Source organism: Caenorhabditis remanei, chromosome III, assembly GCF_010183535.1.
Source record: "Caenorhabditis remanei strain PX506 chromosome III, whole genome shotgun sequence".
Classification (NCBI taxonomy): Eukaryota; Metazoa; Nematoda; class Chromadorea; order Rhabditida; family Rhabditidae; genus Caenorhabditis; species Caenorhabditis remanei.
The window spans coordinates 10,941,985-10,966,595 of record NC_071330.1 but is presented as its reverse complement, the minus strand read 5'-3'; the positions used below and the strand labels follow the sequence as shown (position 1 = coordinate 10,966,595).

General features: G+C 38.3%; 3 protein-coding genes across 3 annotated transcripts; 1 reads left to right on the top strand and 2 right to left on the bottom strand.

Annotated features, from left to right (window-relative positions):
* Window positions 1–196: 196 nt before the first annotated feature.
* GCK72_010680 (uncharacterized protein) lies at window positions 197–2,002 on the top strand (the record flags this gene model as incomplete). Its single annotated transcript, XM_003092274.2, has 5 exons — window positions 197–255; window positions 303–799; window positions 845–1,124; window positions 1,173–1,622; window positions 1,669–2,002. 5 exons carry the CDS (start codon window positions 197–199, stop codon window positions 2,000–2,002), a joined length of 1,620 nt encoding a protein of 539 aa, XP_003092322.2.
* A 732-nt stretch (window positions 2,003–2,734) lies between these two features.
* GCK72_010679 (uncharacterized protein) lies at window positions 2,735–5,255 on the bottom strand (the record flags this gene model as incomplete). Its single annotated transcript, XM_053727990.1, has 8 exons — window positions 2,735–2,826; window positions 2,875–2,957; window positions 3,198–3,341; window positions 3,506–3,557; window positions 3,640–3,981; window positions 4,036–4,466; window positions 4,612–4,846; window positions 5,129–5,255. 8 exons carry the CDS (start codon window positions 5,253–5,255, stop codon window positions 2,735–2,737), a joined length of 1,506 nt encoding a protein of 501 aa, XP_053587567.1.
* Window positions 5,256–10,395: 5,140 nt separating this feature from the next.
* Window positions 10,396–14,367, bottom strand: GCK72_010678 (uncharacterized protein; the record flags this gene model as incomplete). The annotated part of the gene is made up of 10 exons (XM_053727989.1): window positions 10,396–10,460; window positions 11,385–11,542; window positions 12,309–12,498; window positions 12,809–12,887; window positions 12,994–13,068; window positions 13,118–13,179; window positions 13,403–13,502; window positions 13,551–13,840; window positions 14,036–14,131; window positions 14,214–14,367. 10 exons carry the CDS (start codon window positions 14,365–14,367, stop codon window positions 10,396–10,398), a joined length of 1,269 nt encoding a protein of 422 aa, XP_053587566.1.
* Window positions 14,368–24,611: the final 10,244 nt, after the last annotated feature.

Sequence of the window (24,611 nt, the reverse complement as noted above, 5' to 3'; positions counted from 1 at the left end):
AAACTTGTATGTTCATTTCAAAAAATCACATTTGAGATAAATTAGAAAAAAATTAGCACTTTTGCTCGTAAATTGTTGTACATTGTACGCATTGCACGAAAAGCGTCAGACTTGCCGCCAATCAAAAAATTGAAGTAGATTTTGAATATTTGTTTCGCTTCGCTTTTCTATTCTTACGAGTACTGGATCTGATACAATGCCCATCCCGTTCCGAGAACTTCACAACAATAGTAATGCTTCTGCATCATCATATGAGTGAGTTAAATCGACAAGAAAAATATATTCATTGAATTGTTTTTCAGAACAGCGTGGAGTACCAGTTTCAGCAATAGAAGTAATTCTAAGCCCACTAACAACGATAGCAGAAGCAGTATACCTGAAATCAAAGATGAACCAGACTTTGACCTCGATGAAAGTATCTCAAACTTGGAAAATAACATTTCAATGATGTCTGTAAGCTCTGCGAGATCACCAGCGTTCCAAACACCAGCCAGAAACTCCGTTAGAGATGCCCCAATGACTCCAGGAGACCGAATGTTGCAAAGTGTGAAAAAAGAACAAGATAGAGCTCTTTTAAAAGAACTTTATCCAGAAATGTTTCAAGATGATTCACAGAAGCCGCCTGAAAAGCCGCGAGAAGTTAAAAAAGAAGTGAAAATTGAACCCAATTTTGAAGATTATGATGCAAATAAAGAAAACCGTCCACCAGGGGAAAAGCAAGACAGAGAAGTCAGGAAAACGAGATCAAAGAGAATTGTGGTTTCTTCAGACTCAGAAGACGATGGAAATTTCGATAATTGTAATAATCAACTTATATGATAATTGTCAATCAAAATAATTTCAGACCTGCAAAACCTTCGTGGTAAACCGGCAGAACCTCCAAAAGCTGAAAGAAAACTTCCGAAAAGAACAAGCTTCGTTGTTGAAGATGACTACATCAGCGAAGAAGATTCGGAAGAATCAGAAAATTCAGAAGAAGATGATGACTCGGAAGAAGAGGAGGAAAGAGCTTTAAGTCCAGAAGTAGTCAAACCGAAACCAAAAGATAAGAGTAAGAAGAAAGTACCTTCAGATGACGAGGAATGGTTCCTTGTTTCATTGGCAGAAAACTACTCGGGACCGATGTAAGATAAAAATGATTTGATGAATGAGAAACAAATCAGGATTTTCAGTCACAGCGATGCCAAAATTTATTCAAAAGATGGAGCTTTACGACTCAAAAAGAATCGTGAAGCTCTTTTGACAAAACTGGTAGAAATTCTTGTTCGTCGTGTTTTCTCTGAGATTCCATCGGATATGCTGAAAGTGACATGGAACGCACGTCTTCGAAAGTCAGCTGGCCAGTGTCGAAACCATCGGCATGGAAACAGTACTGTTGAAATGTCTCCAGTAGTTTGTACAACTGCTGAAAGAGTTCGAGACACTCTTATCCATGAAATGTGCCATGCAGCTGTCTGGGTCGTCGATCGACTGCACAAGGAAGGACATGGACCCGGATGGAAACGATGGGGAGCTCGTTGTTCATCTACATTTAAATCATTGCCATTCGTTGAGAGATGTCACAGTTATGAAATAGAAGCCAAGTTCTTCTATGTTTGCGAAACTGACGGATGCCCAGTAGAGTGAGTTAGATTTCCATCTTTATATTGAAAGTTTTGCTATTTTTAGAATAAAACGTCAATCAAAATCTCTGGATACTTCCCGTAAAGGATGTGGAGCGTGTTTAGGTCGATTCATTCTGTACCGTTACTGTCGTCGAACAAATACTAGAATTCGAATTGAAGATCCGAAAGCTAAACCATGTCCGAAACCAGTTCGTACTACTGTTCCAGCTCCGTCTCCTTCGCCTCCACCGATTCGCAGTGTTATCAGTAAATATCCTGCTGGATTCGATGAGTTTTCTGAAAAGAATTACTGGGATTACAGTTCCGAAGGGCTGACACATTCTGAAGTGATGGAAAAACTTTTAAAAGAGTTCAATGAACTCACTAAATCTTCGTAATTGTTCTATTTATCATTAACCTAACGTTTGATATTGTGTGCCATTTAGGATATAATATTCTTGTTCACTCTCAAAGAGTTGCTTTTATTCAACATGTTTTCAATTCAAATCGAGTCAATAAATATCTATTTATTTCACCTCCAGCAGACACTTTTTTGTCGAAATTTTGGTTATTAAAAATCGTTGCTAGGAATTATACAATCATACATTTCATGGGAAAGAGGCTAAGATTGTGGAAAACAATGAATCATTAATTTATACAAAAAAATTCAACACAAAAATTGAGTGAATATTGAATAATGAGAAAAGGGTGGAGTGCCTCAGGAACGGGAAATACTATCAGAGTAAGGGATGAAAAGACTCGTAACTCGTTCGAAAATCTGCGAATCTTATATCTCGCAACGGAATTTGTTTTCAAAAATTAGAATCTCAGTAAAAATTAAGAGAATCGGGTCAGGGAACAAACGAATTGTCAAAGGGGGCAAACCTCGTATTCGGACACAGAAATTGGAAAAATAATTGGTCTAGAATCAGGGGTAACCAGAATTAAGAATGAATGGAAATGAATTGAATCGGGAAAGCGACAAATCGAATCTTGTTGGAAGCGTTTGGGGAAAAGAGATTTGATCACAAAGTGAACTGGCCAAAAATATATATGAAAAAGGGATAAAGAGAAAGAAAAAAGGAGAAAATGAACATAAATAAATTTCATAGATGGAAAGAACAATAAAACTATGGCAATGGCTCCACATAATTAGATGGTATCAAGCCCGTCTTTCCATTAAGTGTTCCAACCAACCACCCATCTTCGTTCGATTCATATACTGTAAATTGATAAAAACTGACTATGTATTAATTATTATCGTTCTTACCATTAGTTATAATCTGTCCAGGCTCAAACGATAGCTCTGAATGATGATCGGGCGTACACGCATACAGCGTTTTCACTCTCCTGCTGAAAAATGGAATATAAAATGTTGATACATTCAGAATAAGGTTATTTATGTGTTCGCTTCTGCTCTTAGTGATTGTGCTCATGCCACGTCACGGATCTACTTGGTATATCACATGACGATAAAAAGTGTTGGTTGTGAGAGAGATAGAGAAAAAAAGATAGATAGAAAGATTGGAATTGGAATGGATATAAGTGCAGGGAATTTTCTAGAAAATATCATCATCAATTTATATGTGATACCTCAAATACTTATATGTAGGTCCCATTGATGACGAGTTGAGTGTGCCACGTAGATAATTCTGCCGTGTCAACGAGGTGAATGACGTCTCCACGACGCCTGTAGAATCGACGGTAGTGCAAGATATTGATGATGTCAGTTTGGATCTAAAGGAAAGTAGAAAGGGAAGGCGATAGAAAATGAGAAAAAGAGCGATAGGGGGAAATGAACATAGAATAGTCAACGAGAGACAAACCAAAAAACAAGCAGAAACGAAACCATGCACAGGGACAAGCAGGGGAAATGGAAAAGATTCTGAAAAAGAACTCACGAGTCAGCGGGAATCCGATTGTATGTCGACGCATAGGATACACTGTATTTTGCTGAAAACGTGAACGTAAATTGTCGATTCCACTGATATAATGAGGAAACTTCACTCTATCGAAATTCGAAAAAAAAACTTACGTTTTGCTTTATCAAAAACGTCTGGTGCTGCGACGACAGTTGCCGTTGATTCATCACCAACCGACCCTAAAGAGCCCAGCGAGTTTAGAGAATCGGAGCTGTTTCTCTCCTTTTTTGAAATTTCATCAATCTCTTCTATACTTCCACTGGCTAATGGTGCAACTGTTGTAGGAGAAGTCAGTGGAGATTTGTTGTCATTTGGAAAGTCCGAAAGCTCGGAGACATCGAACCCAGCACCATATCTAGCAATTTCAGTCGGAAACATTGCATCTCGTTTCTGCATTCCACGTGAATACGAGCTGGATACCACTTGAGTGCTTCGCACGATTTTCGATCCGGATCCTGGTGTTTTGGGAGAACGTGAACGATGGGTTATTGGTGATGGAACAGACGTACCGAAAGAACGTGTTGCAAGTGGCCGTCCATTATCGTTTGCTGTGTGATGATCTGGTTTCGGAGGCACTGCAGACCCCATACTCGACTTTGGTTTCGTTTTGAAAATTTTGTCATAATTAGAAATCAGCACTTCAACAACAACATTGCAGAATTTAATATCCATAATTGCAGCAACGGTTTCTTCTTTTGGTCGGAGTAGTGTTGGTCCAAAACAGACACCCAAATTGCTGACAGTCATCAGATTCTCGTTTGATAAATCAGCGACTCTCCGTAAATGACGAACGACGATCTCTAACATTCGATGATGTTGAGCAGGTAGTTGATGAACATAAAAGTGAATATGATCGATACGCATTGTAGCATCACCCATTTTCGCAGCATTTATAAAAACATTGTGCAGCTCGAAAGTCATCAGAGGTTCCGGTAGATTTCTGAGGAAAAAATCATATTTTTGGGTTACTGTCATTAAAAATGATAATATATATCTAGGAATTCGAGATGACAGGTTAACGATATAATGTTTGAATTTTTAAAGCAACTTCCACCAGCAGAATCTTTAGCCACAGTTCTACTCACCTCAAGAACGTCTTCACCGCACTACTAATTGTCTTCGTTTCCCACATTTCTTCATCTTTCAAATTCAATCCTCCCTTCTCGCTAGCTTTTCTCCGATCCAATCCTAACTGCATCAGTTTCTGCACCTTTGACGTCACTCCACAATTTCGATATACGCCCTGCTCGTGGATTCCACTCTCCTCTAAAATGTCGATGCATTGTTGAACAAACTCGAATCCAATGTCATCTAGTTGCGCTGTAAATGTCAATCTTTCTTGCTTTTTTCTCTTTTTATCCTTCTAAATCCAACCAATTTTTTGGTCGGGACTCTTTTTTTCTGCTCAATGCGACATCAATTAGCGATCTCTCTTTCTTTTTTTTCTCTCTTATTCGTTTCGGACGCTCCTTCACTACCACCAATTGTTTGTTTTCGTCACCGCTTTTCAGCTAATGAATTTCGAGAAAATAACGAAAGAGAAGGATATAAGCAACAACACCTCTTCCGGTTTCACTAAAAAATGTAATCTATGAATCTTACCATTACAGTTATCAACAACAAAGCCCGGCAGGAAAGCGGATGCTTTATGGAATGACCGTAATCCATCAGTAATATTGAATTTACGTGGCGAGGCAAGTGCCTGTTGGTTTTGGTGATGTTGAGCCATTGCGAATATTGGCTGAGAGTTGTCACCAAATGACGAACTTCGCTGTTTCTCGTACACGCTCATTTTGGCGGCGCCGTTTTTTCTAATAGATGATTACTTAATGAAGTGAATTGAAGAGAAAAGCGAAGAAGACGGAAAAGAAATACACGAAAGCGGGCGGGGCAAGACAATGGTAGGAAGGATAAAAGGGGTTCATGAATAATCCGGAGAAGCTACTTTCCAGTTGATATTTCTGATAGTTGATATTTTTTCCTTCTTACAAAGCACTTGAAGACAAGGCGAACGATTCTGTTATTGCAAAATCACTCTTTTCTCAAGAACCTGTTCTAACGTTCTAGATTATCATAAAGTTCATTTTGAACCAGAGTATAATAATAAGATAAATTAGGGCTCATAATTAAAACCAGACTTGTCACGGGCCGGGCCGGGCCGGGCCAAAATCAGGAAAAATCTCGGCCCGGCCCGCTCGGCCCGTTTTGAAACATTTTTTCAAAAAATTTTGAGTTTTTGAATTTTTTTTGGGAAATTTTTGGAAATTTTTTGAAATTTTTTGAAAAAAGTATAGTTTTCGAATAAACATTTAAAATTGAATTAAAATGTGAATATGTAGGATAATTTAAGCATTTTTACTCTATTTTTTCGAAAAATTTCAAAAAAAATTGGTAAAAATGGGTACCCATTTTTGAATCCGGGCCGACCGGGCCGGGCCGGGCCAAGAGAAATTTCGGGCCGGCCCGATTTTTGACAAGTCTGATTAAAACGGATTGGACCTTCAGATTTGTGTTATGAATCTAAGAAAACGAAAGGAGATATTCTCTGATTCTTTAACGTAAAAAGATTGATTGGACACTCCCCACACAATGATCATTCAACTTTGTCCGTTGAAGCTTTCAGAACCCCCAAGAGACCGATTGACGGGGGTGTAAAGTGAAAATAAAAAAGCAAAGAAGAAACAGTTGGAGTCTTCTCTAAAAAAGGAAACATCATTTCATTCTACTTGTCCTAGTCACGGAAATCGTAGAGATCCTCCAATCCTTCAGATTCCAATCACGCGATGTACGCACAGTCCTTCAAAGTGATAATCCGCGACAGAGCGCGATTGCGACGATCGCTGGCGCGATTCTCGTTTTTCAGCTTAAAACCGATTATACACCGATTTCTCGAAATTTCAGCATTTTCGCTGGTTCAAAAGTAGTAACAAATGTTCTGCGGACAAAAATACATCGTTTAAGTGTAACCTTCTCTCACATTGTCGAAAAATAAGAGAGTTGAAAGACTTTTAAGAAAATCAACTAAAAAAACCATTTTTTGCCATTTTCAGAAGAAATACGAAAAATTGGAGCGATTTCATTTGTTCTCGTTAAGTAACATTTATGAAGATGACTGTTGCGAACATTTTAAGCCTAAATACGTGTTATAATATTCAGAACTGGAATTATTGAATCAATTTTTAAGTTCAACTTTTTTCAAAAAATTCAGTTTTTTGTTAATTTTTCGGTCTAGAAGTACTTGAAAGGATTCAAAATAGCATAACGGCAACTGGAAATACTTAATTAGCAAGAGAAATGCACTTTTTATTGAAAATTCGAGAGTTTTTTGTTCCTCAAAAAAAAATAAAACTGACTTTTTGGCGTTGAAAAGCGGTATATCATGGTTTGATGGGCACCTATTCACTTCTACGCCTTTTTTTTCGACGAATTCACTCGTTTTATCATAGAACTCGGCAATTTTGCTCGCATGCTCAATTAATTGAATTTCGGGTTACTGTAGAATTTAAAGGGAGGCGACACAAAACTTTAAAAAACGGGAAGCGCGCCAGCTATGTCTGTTGTGCGCATTATCACTTTGAATGACTGTGTACGCGTGAAAAGTTAATGAATCTGCTAACCGAAACTGCAAGTGAAGACTTCAGAAACAGGGGGCGGCGTCCAAGGAAAAGAGGGCGGGGCGACCAGCAATTGGATCATCAAAAAGCATAAATGATACTCAACAAAATCCTCTTCGTGGGAGGAGCAAGGCTTTTGTTCAACAATCCGAATGAAAAAAATGGGGAAGAAATGGGAAAGAGAAAGAAAAAAGAGGGAGGAGAATGATGCGCGTTTATGAAATTTTGTGGTGGTAGTAGCTTTTGGCAATCTCTTTGAGAGAAGAGAGTAAGAGAGTGTTGACCAAAAAAGGAACCAGACTGGAGAATAAAGTGAATATACTTACTTGGTTCCAAAAAAGGAAAAGGTAATCAGGCGGAAAAAGAACAGAGGAAAAGTCAAAAGAGCCTAATGGGAGTTCATTGGTTTCGGAGGAAAACTGCTGTGCAGAGTTCAATTGTTCCGAAACCGAAAATTCGCACTATCTGATAAATTTTAATTTTATCACTCGGAAACTTCAAAAAATTAATGCTAAACGTTAATCATGATTCATTCACCATTTGGTAGTCTAACAAAAATCAAAAATACTCAAATTTCAATTCCTATTCTTACCACTATTGAAAAATTGAATCCTTTTTACGCATTCATAAGTTCATTCCTGAAAAACGAAAAACAACGACAATTCCGGATTCTGAGACTCTCCTTGTATTCTGATAAATCGAATGAAATGTGGTGAACAAAGAATCGGAAGTGTGTTTGTACTCTCCTATTTCTTTGTCTCTCTGACTAAATTAACTCGAATCGCTCACGAAATAGCTGAAATTAAACTGTGATCACGCTCACACAATTTCAATTTCAACTAATTTTCAACTAAACAAGAATAGACAAAATGGGGAAAGGGGATTGATACATAGTGAGACAAGCTCCTCGTCAACATCTGCATTCTTGAATTTTAGACAAAACATTTTCGATTCATCACGATATATCTTCTTCTGTAATCCGAACGGATTTATCAAAGCACGTGAACTTCTACAAAGTGACGCCAAGTAGAAAGATACATGATATGTTAAATAGAGACTTGAAGGAAAGAAGGAAGGTGTCAAGAGAATTTCCCCAGAGACTCGAAAGAAGATCTGTTTGGGGTTGATGGGGGCAATTGAGCTGTTGTACTGAGCTGCTTCTTCTTTGGGTCGAAAGATGAAATACAACAGAGAAAGAGCAAAAAAGGGGTTGATGAGATGTGGAAATGGATTAATGTTTGATGAACAACAAGTCGTCCTCATCGGGATGAGTTTATCCAGAATAGAAAAGAGATGGAAGGTCATTCTGATGGGAGATACAACTAAAAGAATAAGAAGGGATGAAGGGAATCCAGGGAGAACTACTTAAAATAACCAGCGAACATTATGTAGATTATGAAGAATTTCCCAGAATGAGTTTGTATTTGACGTAGAACAAGATTATCGGGAAAATGTTATTAGTGTGTTATTAACAGAACAGAGCACGATGAAGACTCTTCAAATGAGGAAACAGCTGTAGACGACTGTAAACACGCGTCGTTCAAGATAAGAGTACAACTTTTGACATCTCTTGAAAACTTTGAAATAAGACATATACTTTTCGCATACTTCACGCCTTTTCTTCCTGTCTTTTTGCTGTTTCTTTACTCTGAGCATAGCCTATTCTCTTTTCTTTGCTTTTTCGAATGACGTCAAGCGGCCCGGAATTGAGCTGATTTTGAGCTGTTGTGTGTCTTCTTTTCCACTTTTTGCCTTCTTCTTTTTTCGCCGGCTTGTTTATCTCTTCCAGATGCATTCTCTCTTCCGTCTTCAGCGGTTTCAAAATACTTTTTGCTATTCTTCGGGTGGATGTATTAGTATATGTGCATATGCACTGCTCACAATGGGTCGATGCGAAATGGAACAATTTGAGTAGAACAGAAAAAAGAGACGATGTGGGTGGAGATGCCAATGGATGAAATAGTCGTGAGCCGTTTGTGTGTGGACACTTTTTAAATCGAGTGTAGCAAAAAGAAGAATGGAGAAAAAGAGACTAAACGAACCGAGAACATTCATTATTATAATGCTAGTCTCGTTTCATTTTGCATCGGTTTGATCCATTTCTATCTAGCTCATCTTCACCATTTGACAAATAATAAAACAGAAAGAGAAGCCGCTTTTCATTGTGTTTTTCCATTTAATTAAAGACGTGTTTCTTCGCATGTGGGGGATGATGTGAAACGTGTGAATCAGCAAAAAGGAATGATGAACTAGGTAGGTCATCATTGAAAGCACCGAAGCAAACAACGAGAAAATTGAAACTTTTTGCAGAAAGTAGAAAATGAAAGAGACATTTTTGCGAGAAGCATGTTTTCTGGGGAAGAATTTTGTACGGCTTACTCGAATAGTTATGGGTGACGTTGGAGAACGGAACAAATGAATTGGATCATTTGGCTTCAATTGCGAACAGCAAACGTAGGCGTTTGTAACGGAATGAACGAGTCAGAGGATAAAGAAATTTTGAAAACCACGGGGAGGATTATAATGGGGGATGATCATAAGAACTCTGAAATCGATTTCCATTGAAACATTGTCGACCGACAGATTAACTTGATAGGAAAAGTTTAAATGACTGTTACTGTTTCCGAATTAGTTATAATTTTCTTCAACATGGAAATGATGGACTAAAACGTTATGGACCATCAAAATGTAGTCTAGACAGAATGAAGAAGTAACTTCCGTTAGAAAACGTCATTTTCTCACTTTTCTTCTTCTCCTTCTTTCTTATTCATTTCTGCGCTTCGCCCCATCCTCGTTTTTCCTCCAATCACCTGACCTAATTTGGCATTCCGTGACTTTTTCCCTTTCTCTTCTCCTTCAGGAGCTCTCAAAAATCTTCTCCTACTCCCCGTCACTCTCCCACACCGGCTCACGAGAGCTGAAGAGCACAACCTATTTGCGGTAGGTGGTGGCGGTGGTGGTGTTGGAAGAAAAGACGATGATGATGGTTGATGGTGTTAGAGAAGAGGAAAGTCTTTAGGGCAACGATGACTACAGAACGAGAGAAGAATAAGCACAAAGGGGAAAGCGAAACGATGTCTCTATCCCACGAATACTTCTCTTCAACTACAATTCTCTTCTGCGCTCAGAAAAAAGCTCTTATCAAGAAGCAAATCTTTTTTCTTGAAAAAGCGGAAAAACTGGACAAACAAAGAAGTGTGTTGGTTTATAAATCTATCCGATACACCTACTATCAGTCCTAATCTAGATACTGGATTAAATGTTCGAAGTTTTCGATTGTACTCCTGATAGAGGCACGAGAGTCAACAATATTCTAGCAACTGGAAGTCATGAGACTCATAGTCAATCAAAGAAAGAAATGGTCGAATTTCATTCTCGATATGAAATAACACCATATGAACCTCCTCAAGAGTCCAAATATGGCGTGCACAAGGAAACAGGAACTCGTGGGGAAAAATATGAGAATGAAAACGTGACACCAAAGCACGTCCTTCCAGTGTAGGCGGTAAGTAGTTGAAATTATAGAGAAGAGATGGGGACGGTCCAAGTATTTAAAAAAAAACATAAGAAGAGTTTCGTAATTACTCGAGTATTTGTAATTCGATTTCAGCTTCGTACACTACCGAAACTCTCAGGGTAGGAATCTCAGCAACAAGAATCCGGTATTTCTATGAAGGATGGTGAGTCGATAATTCCGAGTTAGAAAAAGCTACTTCCCGTACCTGGTCAGTATGAGAAGAAAACAGGAAATTTCTGAAATTGCAGTCGTCACCTCGTTCGCCGATTTTCACACATACAAAACATTTCGGCACAAAATAGGGGTAGAAAGGGGGTCTTCGAGAATAGAAAGGAGGGGCGGAGAAGAAGGCCGCAAAAGGATTACTGATATACTGGAGGCCTGTGCTGAGTTTTTGCCGCTTCTGGCGACAAACGACTCACAGAAACGCGGCAGTCCAAACTCGGAAGAACCCAAAACAACAGAATTCTTCTTTTTCTTGCTTCTGCAGCGTCGTCGTCGTCACCCTATCTCATTTTTTTGACTCTCTCTAGTCTTCGTCATGGTTTTTCAACAAGAAGGGGAGAAGATAAATGTATTCGGCTCAAAATTGGAGCCGAAAAGTTTTGTATCGAGAAAGAAAAGAGACGATTTTGGAGGCTGGTCGTGGCGTTGTGGCGAAAACAGGAAAACAGTGTGGGCGTCCGAACACACAAAATTTTTGAGAGAAAAATACGGAAAAACTCACTCTGTTTGTAGGTGGAACACGATGGATTCTCTCCGGCTGTATACGAATTCTGCTTGGCACCATCCATCGCATCGATCCATTCACCTAGGTCTTTTTCAGAGAGAGCCTGCATCGTCATCACGTCGTTCTTCTCCTCCACGCAAACGTCGAAGCAGAATCTGAAAGTGAAATTATTTAAAAAGAAATTAATATAATGATAACAAAATATCGAGATGATGATGGTTTATTCTGGGCTTCCTTTACAATCCTGTCTTTTTGTAGCCCTGTTTTTGCAAACATCGTTTCATGAATGAGAAGAAACGGAAAATTTTCACTGAACACGTATAAAACCAAACACCGTAATGTAACTCCTTTCTGAAACTAATAGGTTCTAACTATAAGTGAGAATATGAAAACACTGATAGTGAGAGTACTGGAATGTGATTACTTCTTGAAAAGCCATATTTCCAAAATTTACAAATTTCTACTTATGATGCTATAGAATCGGTAATCTGCTGTCGCAAAGATTCAAGCCGAAGATTCGTATAGGAATTGCTCAAGAACAGTAAATCCTTCATTGGTTTGCACTGCTTATCTTAGAATCTTTCATTAAAAATGTAAGATATTTGAAGAAAACATGAAAAGTGAAGAGCCTAAGCGACATTGTGGTAAAGCCAGCAGCAAAAGTATGTGAGATTTCGGCTAGAGATTCGCCCATTTCCGTGTGGTGGTGCAAAGTTTTGTCCAGTTCCCTTGAGGTTTTCAGATTCCTCCTCCGTTTCACAAATTTATGAGACGAATTCCATCATTTTTGTTTTCGCGCCTCTCTTCTCTTGACTACCTCGTTGATCGCAAACAAAACACACGCATCAGCAATCCCGTTTCAGAATAATGCGAATTTTGTTTTCAAATTTTAAACAAATATCTCTGAAAATTCGGAAATACCTCTTATCAATAGTATCCATGGGCCTTTTAGAGCAAGATTTGAACTTGAACGTCGCCGTCTGTGCCACTGCACTTTTCATATCCGTTTTTGTAGCTGAATTGGCGCTGACCATTGTAAAAATTCGAGTTTCTCGTGAATAAACACAATAGTATTTTGTCCATCTGCCAAGTACATCTCGTCCAATCGTTTCTAAAATCGTTCCATATTTCTGTGAACATTGATAAATACGATACCCTCGGTTTTCCAATAAATATTGGAAAATTAAAAAGGAATATAACAAATTTGCTTGTTGGCACAGTTATTTGTGTCTGAGAATGATTCGGGGAGTAAAAATGTAATTTTATGCGAGATTTTTTTTTAGTTTGTTTTCCTTTTCTTTTTTTTTTCTTTTCAATCAACAAAAATTCGACAAGTAAAAAATGTTATTAAGCATTTAAGACAATCAAAAACTGTTGCTTTCATTCCACTGATTTGGAAGTTCAGTTGCGAAACGACTTACTTGGAATCTTGCTTTTCTCCTGCATGTATACGTAGCCTTGCTTGATGGAAGGCGTCGGTCGTCTCTCATCATTCCCGGGCTGCAAAGAAAACATTAATGAATTTTAATAACTCGTGACTTTGAAAACTCAGAAATAAAAGACCCATTGTCAATCTAGACAGTACATTTTTAGTTTAAAAACTCACTTTTGTATGCGATGCGAGGAGTTTCTTTTTCAGTTCTTCTGCTTCGGCATTTGTGGCCATATAGTTCTCTTTGGTCTGTAAACATAGGAACATGATTACTGTGATAAATCCATTCAGGCGTTACCTTTAACACCTTTGTCTGAACATTGTCTAGAAATGGTTTGAAATCTTGATGAATTACGCTCCCTGAAAATCGAAATATTTTTATGAATAGAGCGAGGATTTTAGTGAAAATCGAGTCTTTTTAATTTCCATAAATTCGAGGAACAACTCAAGTTCAGGTTGTAATTAAACTTCATAAATTCGAAATTGAAACTAGAGATAAGTAAGAAACTTGAGGATCAGGAAACTACTTCGAACTACGTTAGAAAATCTACGGACGGAACCATATTTCTGGTCAAACACTCACCAACGTGAAAAAATGAGAGCCATGAATACACATATGATCCTAAAGTTTCTACAAACTCGAATCGCATTCTCTCTTGAACTGACTGGACTTCTGCTACGTACTGAAAGAATATTGTTTTCACCCTCCTTATCTAGATATAAATGTATACCTGCAAGGAGGCTTGAAAGAAGTTTTTCTGCTGAGTTTCTAATTGAGCATCAGCTTCTCGGAAATCATTTTTTCGAACTGTACTGAGATGAAGATGCTTCTCAAGTGTTGAATAAAATTTACTACTTTCTTTATCATATTTATTTTTCTCTTCTTTCAAGGTTTTTCCGATTGCTTCCGTTCGAAACTTTTTAATTGGTTCCAGATAACTTTCTTCGGCTTGGCCTACAAGTTTCATTCGTTCATCTTCCACTTGGTTGATCAGTGAAGCAAATTCTTTCAGACATGTTGCTGAAAAATTAGAAGAATTTGATATCTCTAGACGCAGCCTTTAAAGTTTTAATATTTGAGAGCTTTGGGATTTCTGTACAAGCTTCGTCGGAGTTTCTGTTTTCACAACAGATTGCCATGATTATGCTCAATATACTTGAACCAATTTTTGTTTAGTCTTTCCACCTAAGATTATGGAAATGTTTTTTTTCTCACCAATAAATCGCTCATCATCTGTTTGATTTGTTCCAACTGTTTCAATTTTGAACTCGCTTAACGTCTTTGCGAATGCCCGTTGTGCTGTCGAAAGTTCTGCAATCAAAAAATAAGTTTCGAACCAATTTACCATTCCACGCAACCAAACAAAACGAAACGAAACAAAATTTTCCCCTACTTTTGGTGCACGCAATCAAATCTTTGCACTGATTCTCAATTAGCTTGATGTTCTTGAAGGCGTCGTCCAGTGCCACTTCATGGTCGTGCAAATTCTGTCGAAACCACGGCGAGTCGGAGATCGAATCCGAGAACTCGAGCGCCCGTAACACCATTTGGAGTGGAGCGCCAAGTCTCAAGTAGACAACTTTTTGCCTACTGGACTACTTGGATGTTCTGAAAAAATTTACATCTTCCTTGAAATTAGTATATTGGAGTAAAACGAAAGCAGGCGGAGCATCATGGGATGAATAGCAAACAAAAAATCTCTTCACATTTTTTTATTTCAGTAAAATGAAAAAAATTGCCGACATTTTTTCTGAAACACGCTGGGGTGTGGACGAGATGGATAAGAAGGAGGAGGAGGAGGAGTAAGCGATGACGATTAAAAAAAGAAAAAAAAAAGAAAAGGAGAGAAGGACAAAACTCTGCGAGCGGATAGGATAGGAGATGAGAAGAAGAAGGAGAAACTTGATACTTGAGGGGCCTACGAATCTATGAGTATCTATATATCTGCTACATGGATTCTGACACTGCCAACAAAATTAGCAATCGCCACGGAAGAGAAAAGAGAGAGAGAGGAATCCGGGGATGAGGAAAGAGGAGTTCAGTTTTCCTGAAAACTTGAGGAAAGAGAAACAAAATGAAAGGAAACATAGGAATATATAGGAAAAAATGAACAACGGGTAAAAACCAGAAAACTGATGTTTCAAGTTGACTGCCGTCGGAATAATACCAAGATTTGAGAAAACTAAGTTACACAAAGATATCGGTTCGAAGCTTCTGAAGCTTCACAACAAAACTGTTTGTGACCTATTTCTGATGATTTTCCCCATTCATCTCATTTTCATGTGTTAAAGATCTCCTCAAGAACGCAACAAATTTTGTCTAATCGTGCGGGAATCGGACACATCCGGAGGAAAAGTTGCAACAATCTCGAGCGATAAGAATCAAGAAGTCGTCGACTACGTGTGATTCTTCTGGATACCCTACGACCCCTGATACTTCAGCCTTTTTGAGCTAGTTCGGGGGCACGTCGAAAACACGAAGGCAGCCGAGCGGAAACAATTTTCGAAGAGCTCTAACCCGACTCATAAAGAAGAGAAGAAGAAGAAGGAGAATAAGAAGCAGAGTAGCTTCTTATTCTTCTTCTTCTGTTTCTTTTTTTCTGCTCCAGAAGATCACAACGAAGGAACCGAAGATGAAAACATGTATTGAGTGATAGGGATGACAATAGGATAAGAAAAGAATATGGGAAAGAGATGAAAAAGTGTAGATCTGCAGAACAAGAAGAAGAAAAAGAAGGCAGGAGAGAATGCTGGAAGCGACCAACAAAAATAACCAAATTTGTATAGGAGCCGAAACAAAGTTATCGCGTTATTTGTGTTGTGGCCATAGCTGCTATGTGCCTTCGAAGAGAGAAGGGTAGAAGGACGACGGGACGACTCCTCACAATTCGTCATTTTTTCTAGTTTTTCTCCTTTTTCTTTGAAGCAGAAACAGACGACGACGACGACGAAGCGGAATGAAGGCGATGACTCTTGCCGTCTGGAACTTGTCAATCAGATTCGAATCGAAAACGACAATGTCGACTCGACGACAACGGGAAGCAGCAATGCGGAAAAGAACAATTCTCCGGGGGGAATGAGTATATATGGGAAGCAGATGCAGAAGCAAAATGAGAAGAAGAATAAGCGAAGAAGAGAAGAGAAGAAGGACTGCTTCTTCTTCTACTTCTTCTACATCGTCTTCGTTTTCTGTGCTCCGCTTCTCGTCATTGCAATGGCATGCATACAAACACTTGCATCCGTCCTTCTATTTAGAAGATATCCAAAATGAAACACTTGACAATTTTCAAAGCATTCTCTTCATTGCATCTGAAGCGTCTGAAACTTTTATTTGCTTCAGAGGAACGGAACCACCGATGCCGTCGAGCGTCAGAATACTGAAGTAGCTGACGGAAAATGATGAGGAAGAGGAAAGAAAAGCGACGAGGGCGAAGAAGGCGAAGAAGAAGTTGACGACGTCACAAGCGGAAGAAATGGGACCGCGTAAAAAATAGAAGAAAAAAGAGATGAAGAGAAAGAAAGAGAAAAGCGAGGTAACACGTAAGGAACGATGATTGTTTCAAAATTAGTGAATTCAGAGTTACTCTTTCACTAGTACTGTAAGTTACTATAATGAAAAATGTTATCATTCGAATCATAAACACCAGAATGTTTCCGTTTGATTTCCGATGAGGAACGGTACGTATGAGTAATATCACTGGAATTTTTCTAGAAACAAAGAGTGAGAGATCACGCCTGCAGTAACGATGTGACTAAGCAATAAAAAGTTGGCGTATTACTGAACAGTTTGGACTTGCTAAGATAATATTTTCAGAGGTATTAACGGAATCGTACATCAGACTTGAACTGAATTTCAGATTAAAGACAGCTATAGAATTATTCAAATTCTGAGAATATTATAACTATTGTTTTGATACTGTAAGAAATATATCACTCTTCTGAAAATCAGTAATCAATCGATTTATGAAACGAACATTGGTTTCTAGTTGTCAATGTTTCAAAAAAAGTTTGAAGTGAGAAAAAAAAGAGAGCGAGAACTGACTAAGCCGTGCCGATTATGAAACATCTGGCCATAAGAGTGGACCTTCATCAATCTGCGTCACAAAGTGCGCGAGACCTGAAGATGAAGTGGTCCGATAAGATGAAAAGAAGGGAGAATTTGTTGGTGTAAAAGTCAAAGACAGAAGAAAGAGCAAAGCACGGGCACAATCATAATCTAGAAGGGGACAGGTTTCATTCAATTCAACTTGAATGATCATGTGGCTAGTTGAAAAGATAAGGAGAGACAAAGTGCAAAAGGAAAAAAAGAAGAAGGAAGAGCATGTCATTTGCAATGTCTCGAAATAAGAAAAATGTTTGCGAGGATGAATCTTATTCATTATTTTAGTTAGCATTCTTCTTATTCACTAATCAAATAAGTATGGGTCACATAGTGCGGGTTTTTTTGTTTCGTTTCAAGTGCTTTCTTCTCTGCAAGAGTGAGAAGGTTCGTTCAATTACTGTGCTCTTAAAAGATTCATTAGGTAAAGCTCGGAAACGACGTCAATTTCATCAATTTTCACCAAGTATTTGGCATTATTTGCAGAAATAGAACCCGATGTTTTTCAAAAGTCAGAAGCCTAAATAAACCGAGCGGAACTACAAGAAGAACCGACAACTTTAACACATCAAACAACCGTTTTTCTGTGAGAAATAGCGCTAAACATTAGAAAAAAGGTAAGCCTCGTGTTTTCCTCGAGCAAAAGAGCACAGGATGCTGCCATATTCCGATAGGAACAATGGAATGGTTGGAACGAAGACGGAAGAACGACCCCGAAACGTAAACATTTCGATTGGTTCCCGTTCTTTTTTTCTTCTTGTTAGTAGAGTATTCATGAGGCATCGAACATGCAAATGTACATACACAACTATCAGATGATGACGTTCAGAATTTTTTTCGGAGAAGAAGAAGAAGAGAAGAACGCTCTTCTTTTCATCTTTCAAACCTCCGCAATATTTTTCTATTTTTTTTTCATTCCGACATCAACGGAAAGTGCACTTTGCCATGCCTCTCCACACGAAATTATTTTTTCAAACACAAACGAGAGGGCGAATTCTATTTTTTGATGAAATTCGGAAAGAATGAGTTTGATCAAACCATTTAATAATAATCTGATTGCAGAAACATTCATTTTAATCTGGTTTCAAAGTTTGAAATCAAACTAATTGGAAGAGAAGAACGTGATAATGCTGAAAATTGAATGAAACAATGACATTTTCAGTGAATCAGATGGTGTCAGAATTCATGAAAACTGGGAAAATTAGTGTTCCAAGAACACAAAACATTTTACAGTTCGAAAGATTAAACGCTGTTGATCATATTCAGAAACAATTATTTAGTAACACTTAAACAGAAACATATCAGAAAAGTTTTCTAGATTTCATAGAGCCTTGAGATATAAACTGAGGAAAGCAGATTATACAAAAATTGATCGTCTGTCAATTCCATAATTTGTGGTGTTCGAAACAACAAAACAAAATCCAAAATATGTTACAGATTCTAAAATCTTTCCTACGAGAAGTACACGACGGAGAGAAAAAACACCAGCTAGGCCTCAGTGCGCGGGAAGGAAAAGAGATTCAAACGGAGAAAAAGATACAGGACGGAGTGGTCAGTGGCTGGTGACAAAACTACGACGGACGACTGATGGACATACATAACAAGTTGACAAATGGCGACTTGTCAGCAAAGAGAGAAAAAGAAGCGCAGACGGGGCTCTCAGAGCCCGGGCAGTATGCGAAAACAAACAATTGGGCTCTTTTTTCGAGAAGAGGCAGTTGAATTTTTGGGATGATGAGAAGAAGAAAAAAGAAGACGACGCAAAAAATAGACGATGCAAGTATAGAGAAGAAAGTGAGACAGAGGGTGCAGACGTTAGACAGGGCCAAAACTCGGAATAGTTCAGCTGTACAGGCGATAGGGCTCATGGGTGTTGGTGCTTCTCTTGCTGGCTGCTGATAAACGGTCTACGGGCGACAAGAAGTGAACAGCAGGGGTCGAAATGATCAAACAAACGATCGGAGAAAACGAAAAAGTGGATGTCAAGATAGAGAAATAGAGCTTTCACAAAATTCATTGCAGATTACCAATCCGATTTATCTGATCCTTTCAGATATTTTTTTCCGCTTCTGCGCCACGTTTCGCCTTCTTTACGACAACGATATGGGTTGAGTCATGTTGTGTGCGACGCAAAAGTGATAAAAAATTTTCTCATTCTTGAACTGCAAAACATAACTTTGCCAATGGGAGTGGCAAATTACTGATAAAATAAAAATTATGTTTAAAAATTGAAACGTGGTTTGAAATTGTTTAATTCAATGACAGCGTAAATGTACACAGAAAGTGTCTCTCTACCGTACCAGCGTTTCAAGGGAGGTACCGAAAATTTTAGTTTTCGTTGTGAGACCACCCCCATTTTCATTTTTTCGAACTTGAATCGAATCGATTCGGCTTGATATCAAGCTTGATCAATTCAATTTCGAGACAATTTTCCCGGAATTTCTGAATGTAAAATCTTAAGTTCTATTCAGGAAAATATTTAAAAATTTGTTTTTTTGCATGCTACTATTTATGAAAAATAAAAAATCAGAATTTCGAAAATTATCAAAGAACTTTCGAAAATCGCCTAGTACGTAATAAAAAAAACTCCGAAAAAGCGTGAGGCGTGGCGCCCCGGAAATGATGAACGAAAAAGGCACGAAGACGCAATGTTCCAGTTAAGGAAACGCAGATAGTTAGACAAAACGGGGAGGGCTTCAAGGGTCCGCTGAGCAGCAGAATCAATGATGCAACAACGAAGGTGCGGTTTGGTGACATGAAAAGATGGATATACAGATATAATAAATAGAGGAAAGGGGAGGATCAGAAGAAGAAGATAACAAGGCGTGTGAGCAGATTTTCCCATTCGTAGAATTAATATAATAGATTCTTGACCACACGCTACAAAATAGTAAGAAGCCGGCAACGTGCTGGAAAAAGAATATGATACTTTGGTGAATAACAATCCATTTTTCGGCTATGAATATTAGGATTAATTAGAATTCTAAATTTTCAATAAACATTCAACATTAGTCCCTCTCGTTTATTCATATAGAGTGGATATACGAAATTCGTGGAACACTTGTCATCTCATTTCTCAAAAGTTTTATTAGTAACAAGTATTAGTATTTATTAGTAAGTAGTTGTAAGAACTCCGATAAAAATACAAAAGAGACACAAGTATCAGAGCAAACAATTGGAACATTCCAATGATCTTGATCAAATCAGATTCACCTCCTACGCTAGAAAACGATTTCATTGAGAGGAACACAGAATTTGTATCGGAATGTGAGATGGAATGAGCTAGAATCAAATTTTATTTAGATATCTTTTAAATTTATTTTATCGACTTCAAAAACCAATTTTCACTTCTTCAATCGGCAATTTCTTGAGATTTAAAGAAATTCTTTCATTTTCACAAATTAAAACTCCAATTAGGAGGAAAAAGCGAAAACGATATAAAAGGAGAAATAAAAAGAGAATGTGAACAGAGTGAAGAGATATAATACATGCGTATAAATTGGTGGTGAACACTGTCCGAAATGACATAATAAGGCCAAACCGTCTATGTCTCGCGTTTCTTTACACTCTATTTTTCTATAAACTTCCAGGGTCGAAATGAATGGAGGGAGGCGCCAAACGGTTAGATCACTTACCATACTGAACTGGTATGAAAACAGAAAAAGAGAGACGGTTGAGGCAACCCTCTCTAATACCTTTTCTCTCGTTTTTTTCTACCTGAAGACCTGAAACGACCCGATCATTATATCGGATTTATGAACACATGAGGAGAAAAAAGAAGAATCATCGTGTATAAACAATGGAGGTAAACGAGGGAAGGACAAACTAGATGGTTGCAGTTGATGGAAGAGGGTTAAGGGCTGGAAATGAATGAGAGAAGGATTATAGGATACTATGAACACACGTACATTTCTACCTGTTTTCAATTCATCACCGTTTTGTTTTATGGATTCATTTGGGTGGTTAATTAGGGTTTTCTGATGAGAAAAGCATGTGGAGTACGTATTTTCATGCTTAAAAGATCATAACGTATTCCATGTAAAAAACACATCTTTACATGTTTCTAAAATAGAATCTGAATTTTCTGAAGCGTTTTATACTATCACTGCAGATAACCTTCTCGTTCTGATATTCGAATTTGAGCTCGTTAATCCTTCTGTTGATCTTGAGTGGAGTTTTTAAAAGGTTTAACAAAATACGAGTTTCAAGAATTTCTAATACGGTTACTTATGTTTTATAGTTTTACATAAATTCCTTTTCAACTTTCTAGTTGATATATCTTCAAACCAAATAATATTGCAAACTTTTTTGATTTTTGTATCTAATTGTGTTTTGTTTAGTATTGGGAATCCATAAAAATCCAAGAATTTCGAAGTGGATAGATCATGTTTTATGAAAGAGAAGTGATATGAGATACTTGTGTTACGAACTTTCAAAAAATTCATCTGCTTGTTTATAACTACTTTTGTGATAAACTTGTTTCGGGAATGATGACAGAAAAAACAAATAACAAAATTCTCCGATTGTATTTTCTATGCACGATAATCCCTAAATACGACAGTACAGAAATGGAGTCGATTTCTGCTAAAGTTAGTTTTTCAGAGCTTCTGAAACTTTTTTGCATCAGAATCGTCCCGAATTAGAATTCAACGAGACTTGAACCTTGTGGTTAACTAGACATGTAGTTCTTTGTACGCGACCTTCTGATTTCCACAATTCCACAACTGAAAAATAAAATCAGTTTCAGTCAAGACAGTTTTGATTCGAGGCAGTTTTTCTGTTGATAGAGCAGTATTATCTCCCAATTGCTTAAATTTTAATTTAAAACATACGACATTGATGACTCCGAATCGAACATCCTTTAAATAACTATTTGTTTGAATGGCCTAGCATCAGCTGCTCCAGGATCTCTTCCATCCTACAAACAAAACTCGCCTACCGTATCCCTCTCACTTCAAAAGATGATCCTTTTCATCAAGAATCAACTATCAATTTCTCTTTTTTATTCAACGGGGCTCAGGTATTCTCTTTCCTTCCCATTGATCACTCATTTAATTCATTTCTTTTCTCTCAAATATTTGTCCGCAACCAACCGTCGGCCACTTGGCGCCGCGTCATTCCGCGTCGTTTGCCACCCACAAACCGTCTTCTTTCTTTTTCTTTTAACGCCAAAAATTCCAATTTTTATTGCGTTGGCCTACCTAGATGTGTGGTCGAAATGAATGGAATTAATTGCAAATATAAAAAAGTAGACGTAAAAAGAGAAATCACCTGGGAATCCAATTTCATTCATCCTCTCCTGCCTCTTCCTTGGTTTTCTTGTTTGCACATATTTCGCCTCTTCCTTCTTTTTCTACCCAAGAATCCATTGTTTTGTCGATCCTTTTTTAGTGCCAATTCTCACTCTTTGAAGAGAGAAGAGCCTGTTTGCCTTCTCATTGTTTTACTTCTTTCCGATTCAATTGTTCAATCTTTCCGTTCCGCCATTCTACTTTGTTGCTTTTCCTCTACATTTCGTCTTTTGACGTGTTCGTGACGTGGCAGACTTCGAATGTATTGGGAGCCAACACTTTTGATTCTGATTCCTGGATTTCCCTATTATATTTGTTAAAAGAAGATGGAAATCTCGAGAATGAGATGTCTTCCACTTTGTTTCGGAATATAAAAACCTTCAATTTCTGTTCTTTTTACCAAGTGATCCCGAATATACAGGGTGGCGCAGAATTACCCGCACAAAAGTTTGACGCCATAAAGCAAGGCGATTGACGCAATTCTGGTGCGCGTATTATTTAAATTTTTGTTAATTATATTATTTTTTATCATTCTGCCAAAATTCAGATCGATCGGTTTTGTTTGAGGTAAATGGCACCGCCGAGTCCACATCGCTCTTCCATTTTGAACCTTTTCAAAGCAGGAGTCGCTCCGGTTGACATCATTAAACGGCTCGGAGTCCCAAGTAGAACCGTGTATGACTCGATTTCTCGTTTCAAAAAGCTTGGAACATTCTTGGATAGACGTGGGAGAGGAAGAAAAGCAACAGTCGTTACTCCAGATCGGATCAAAGCTGTGAAAGAGAGAATCAGAAGAAATGCACATCGGAGCATCAGAAAAATGGCGGAAGGTATGAAAATTAGTCGGCGTTTGTTGGGAAGGATTGTCAAAGACAAGCTGAAGCTTACCTGCTATCGTGTAAGAAAAGCGGCCATTCTCTCGGAAGCTACAACCAAGAAACGGCTCGAAAGATCAAAAAAGCTCCTTCAGCGCACGCGCAATGATGAGCACTTGGTTACAGTGTTCTCTGACGAGAAACTGTTCACCGTGCAGGCCGAATTCAACCCTCAAAATCATCGAGTGCTTGCTGAGACGTCTGAGGAAGCTTTTGCCAACGGAAAGACGATTCATCAAGGCCATCACCCCGCTAGTGTGATGGTTTTTGGAGCAGTGTGTGCTGATGGCAAGTCACTATCGCTTTTTGTCGATAAAGGAGTCAAAATCAACAAAGAAGTCTACATTTTGCAGATTTTGGAGAAGACACTTCTTCCCTGGGCTCAGACACACTTCAATGGACGTCACTGGGTATTCCAACAAGACGGTGCTCCAGCACACACAGCCAAGTTGTCGCAACAGTGGTGCGAGACCCATTTGCCTGCATTCATCCCGAAGGACGAATGGCCACCGTCCTCGCCAGACCTCCATCCTTTGGACTACTCCATCTGGGGGTTTTGCAGAACAAGGTCAACGCTAAAAATCACACAAGTATCGGGGCCCTGAAGAAGACCCTGCTCAAGGAATGGGACGCTTTGTCTCCAGATTACCTGCGTGCAACCATCGATGCCTACTCTAGACGTCTTCGTGCTGTTATCCAAAAGAGAGGAGGTCGGATGGAACAAAATTAGCTGATAATTGTTGATATGGTCATGAATAAACTTTTTGTTGATTCCCATGGTTTTCTGACTTTTACTTTTTTAGATATAGCACTTATAGCTTGTGCGGGTAATTCTGCGCCACCCTGTAATAATTTCGAAAAATGCCATTCTCCCTGTTCCTAGAGGGTTTTGCTGAAAGAGTATCTCGATTTAGTTGATGTTTGGTCTGAAATTGGTTTCTAACACAAATTTTTGTTGTGATGAGAGAACCTGGGTTCTGTTGCAGTTACTGACTTCTTTTTTCCGAATGGTTTTCCTGATAATTCAGCGTCGAATTTTCCGAAAAATGCATTGAAATGAAACCAGGGTTGTACCAGTGACGTATCGTGCATAAGATATATTTCCTGATAAACTGTAAATTTAGGTTCGACAACCTCAATTTGAAAATTTCCAACTTCTTGATTATCCAACAGAATCTGAAAATCACAAACTACAAAGATTTTCATAGTGTACAGTACCCCACCACCCCACAGTTCCGCTCATGGGAAACTGCCGGAACTCTGAGAATCTCTTTCTCGAAACCTCACAACTCTCCCGCTGTTTTTCGGACATCGTGAGAAAAAGATGAGACTATCACAGTCTTTCGAGATGTTTCCCTGTTTGCCCGTTTTATGTCGCTTTCTAATAATGTACCTTCTACCTTATGACGTGGCGTTTTCAATCAGTCTCCATGAACTATCATTACAAAATTACACCACAAAACCCATCTAATCGCTAAAACAGTTCTTCTTGTTCTTGTCTTAAAACAGAGAACATCAACATATTTT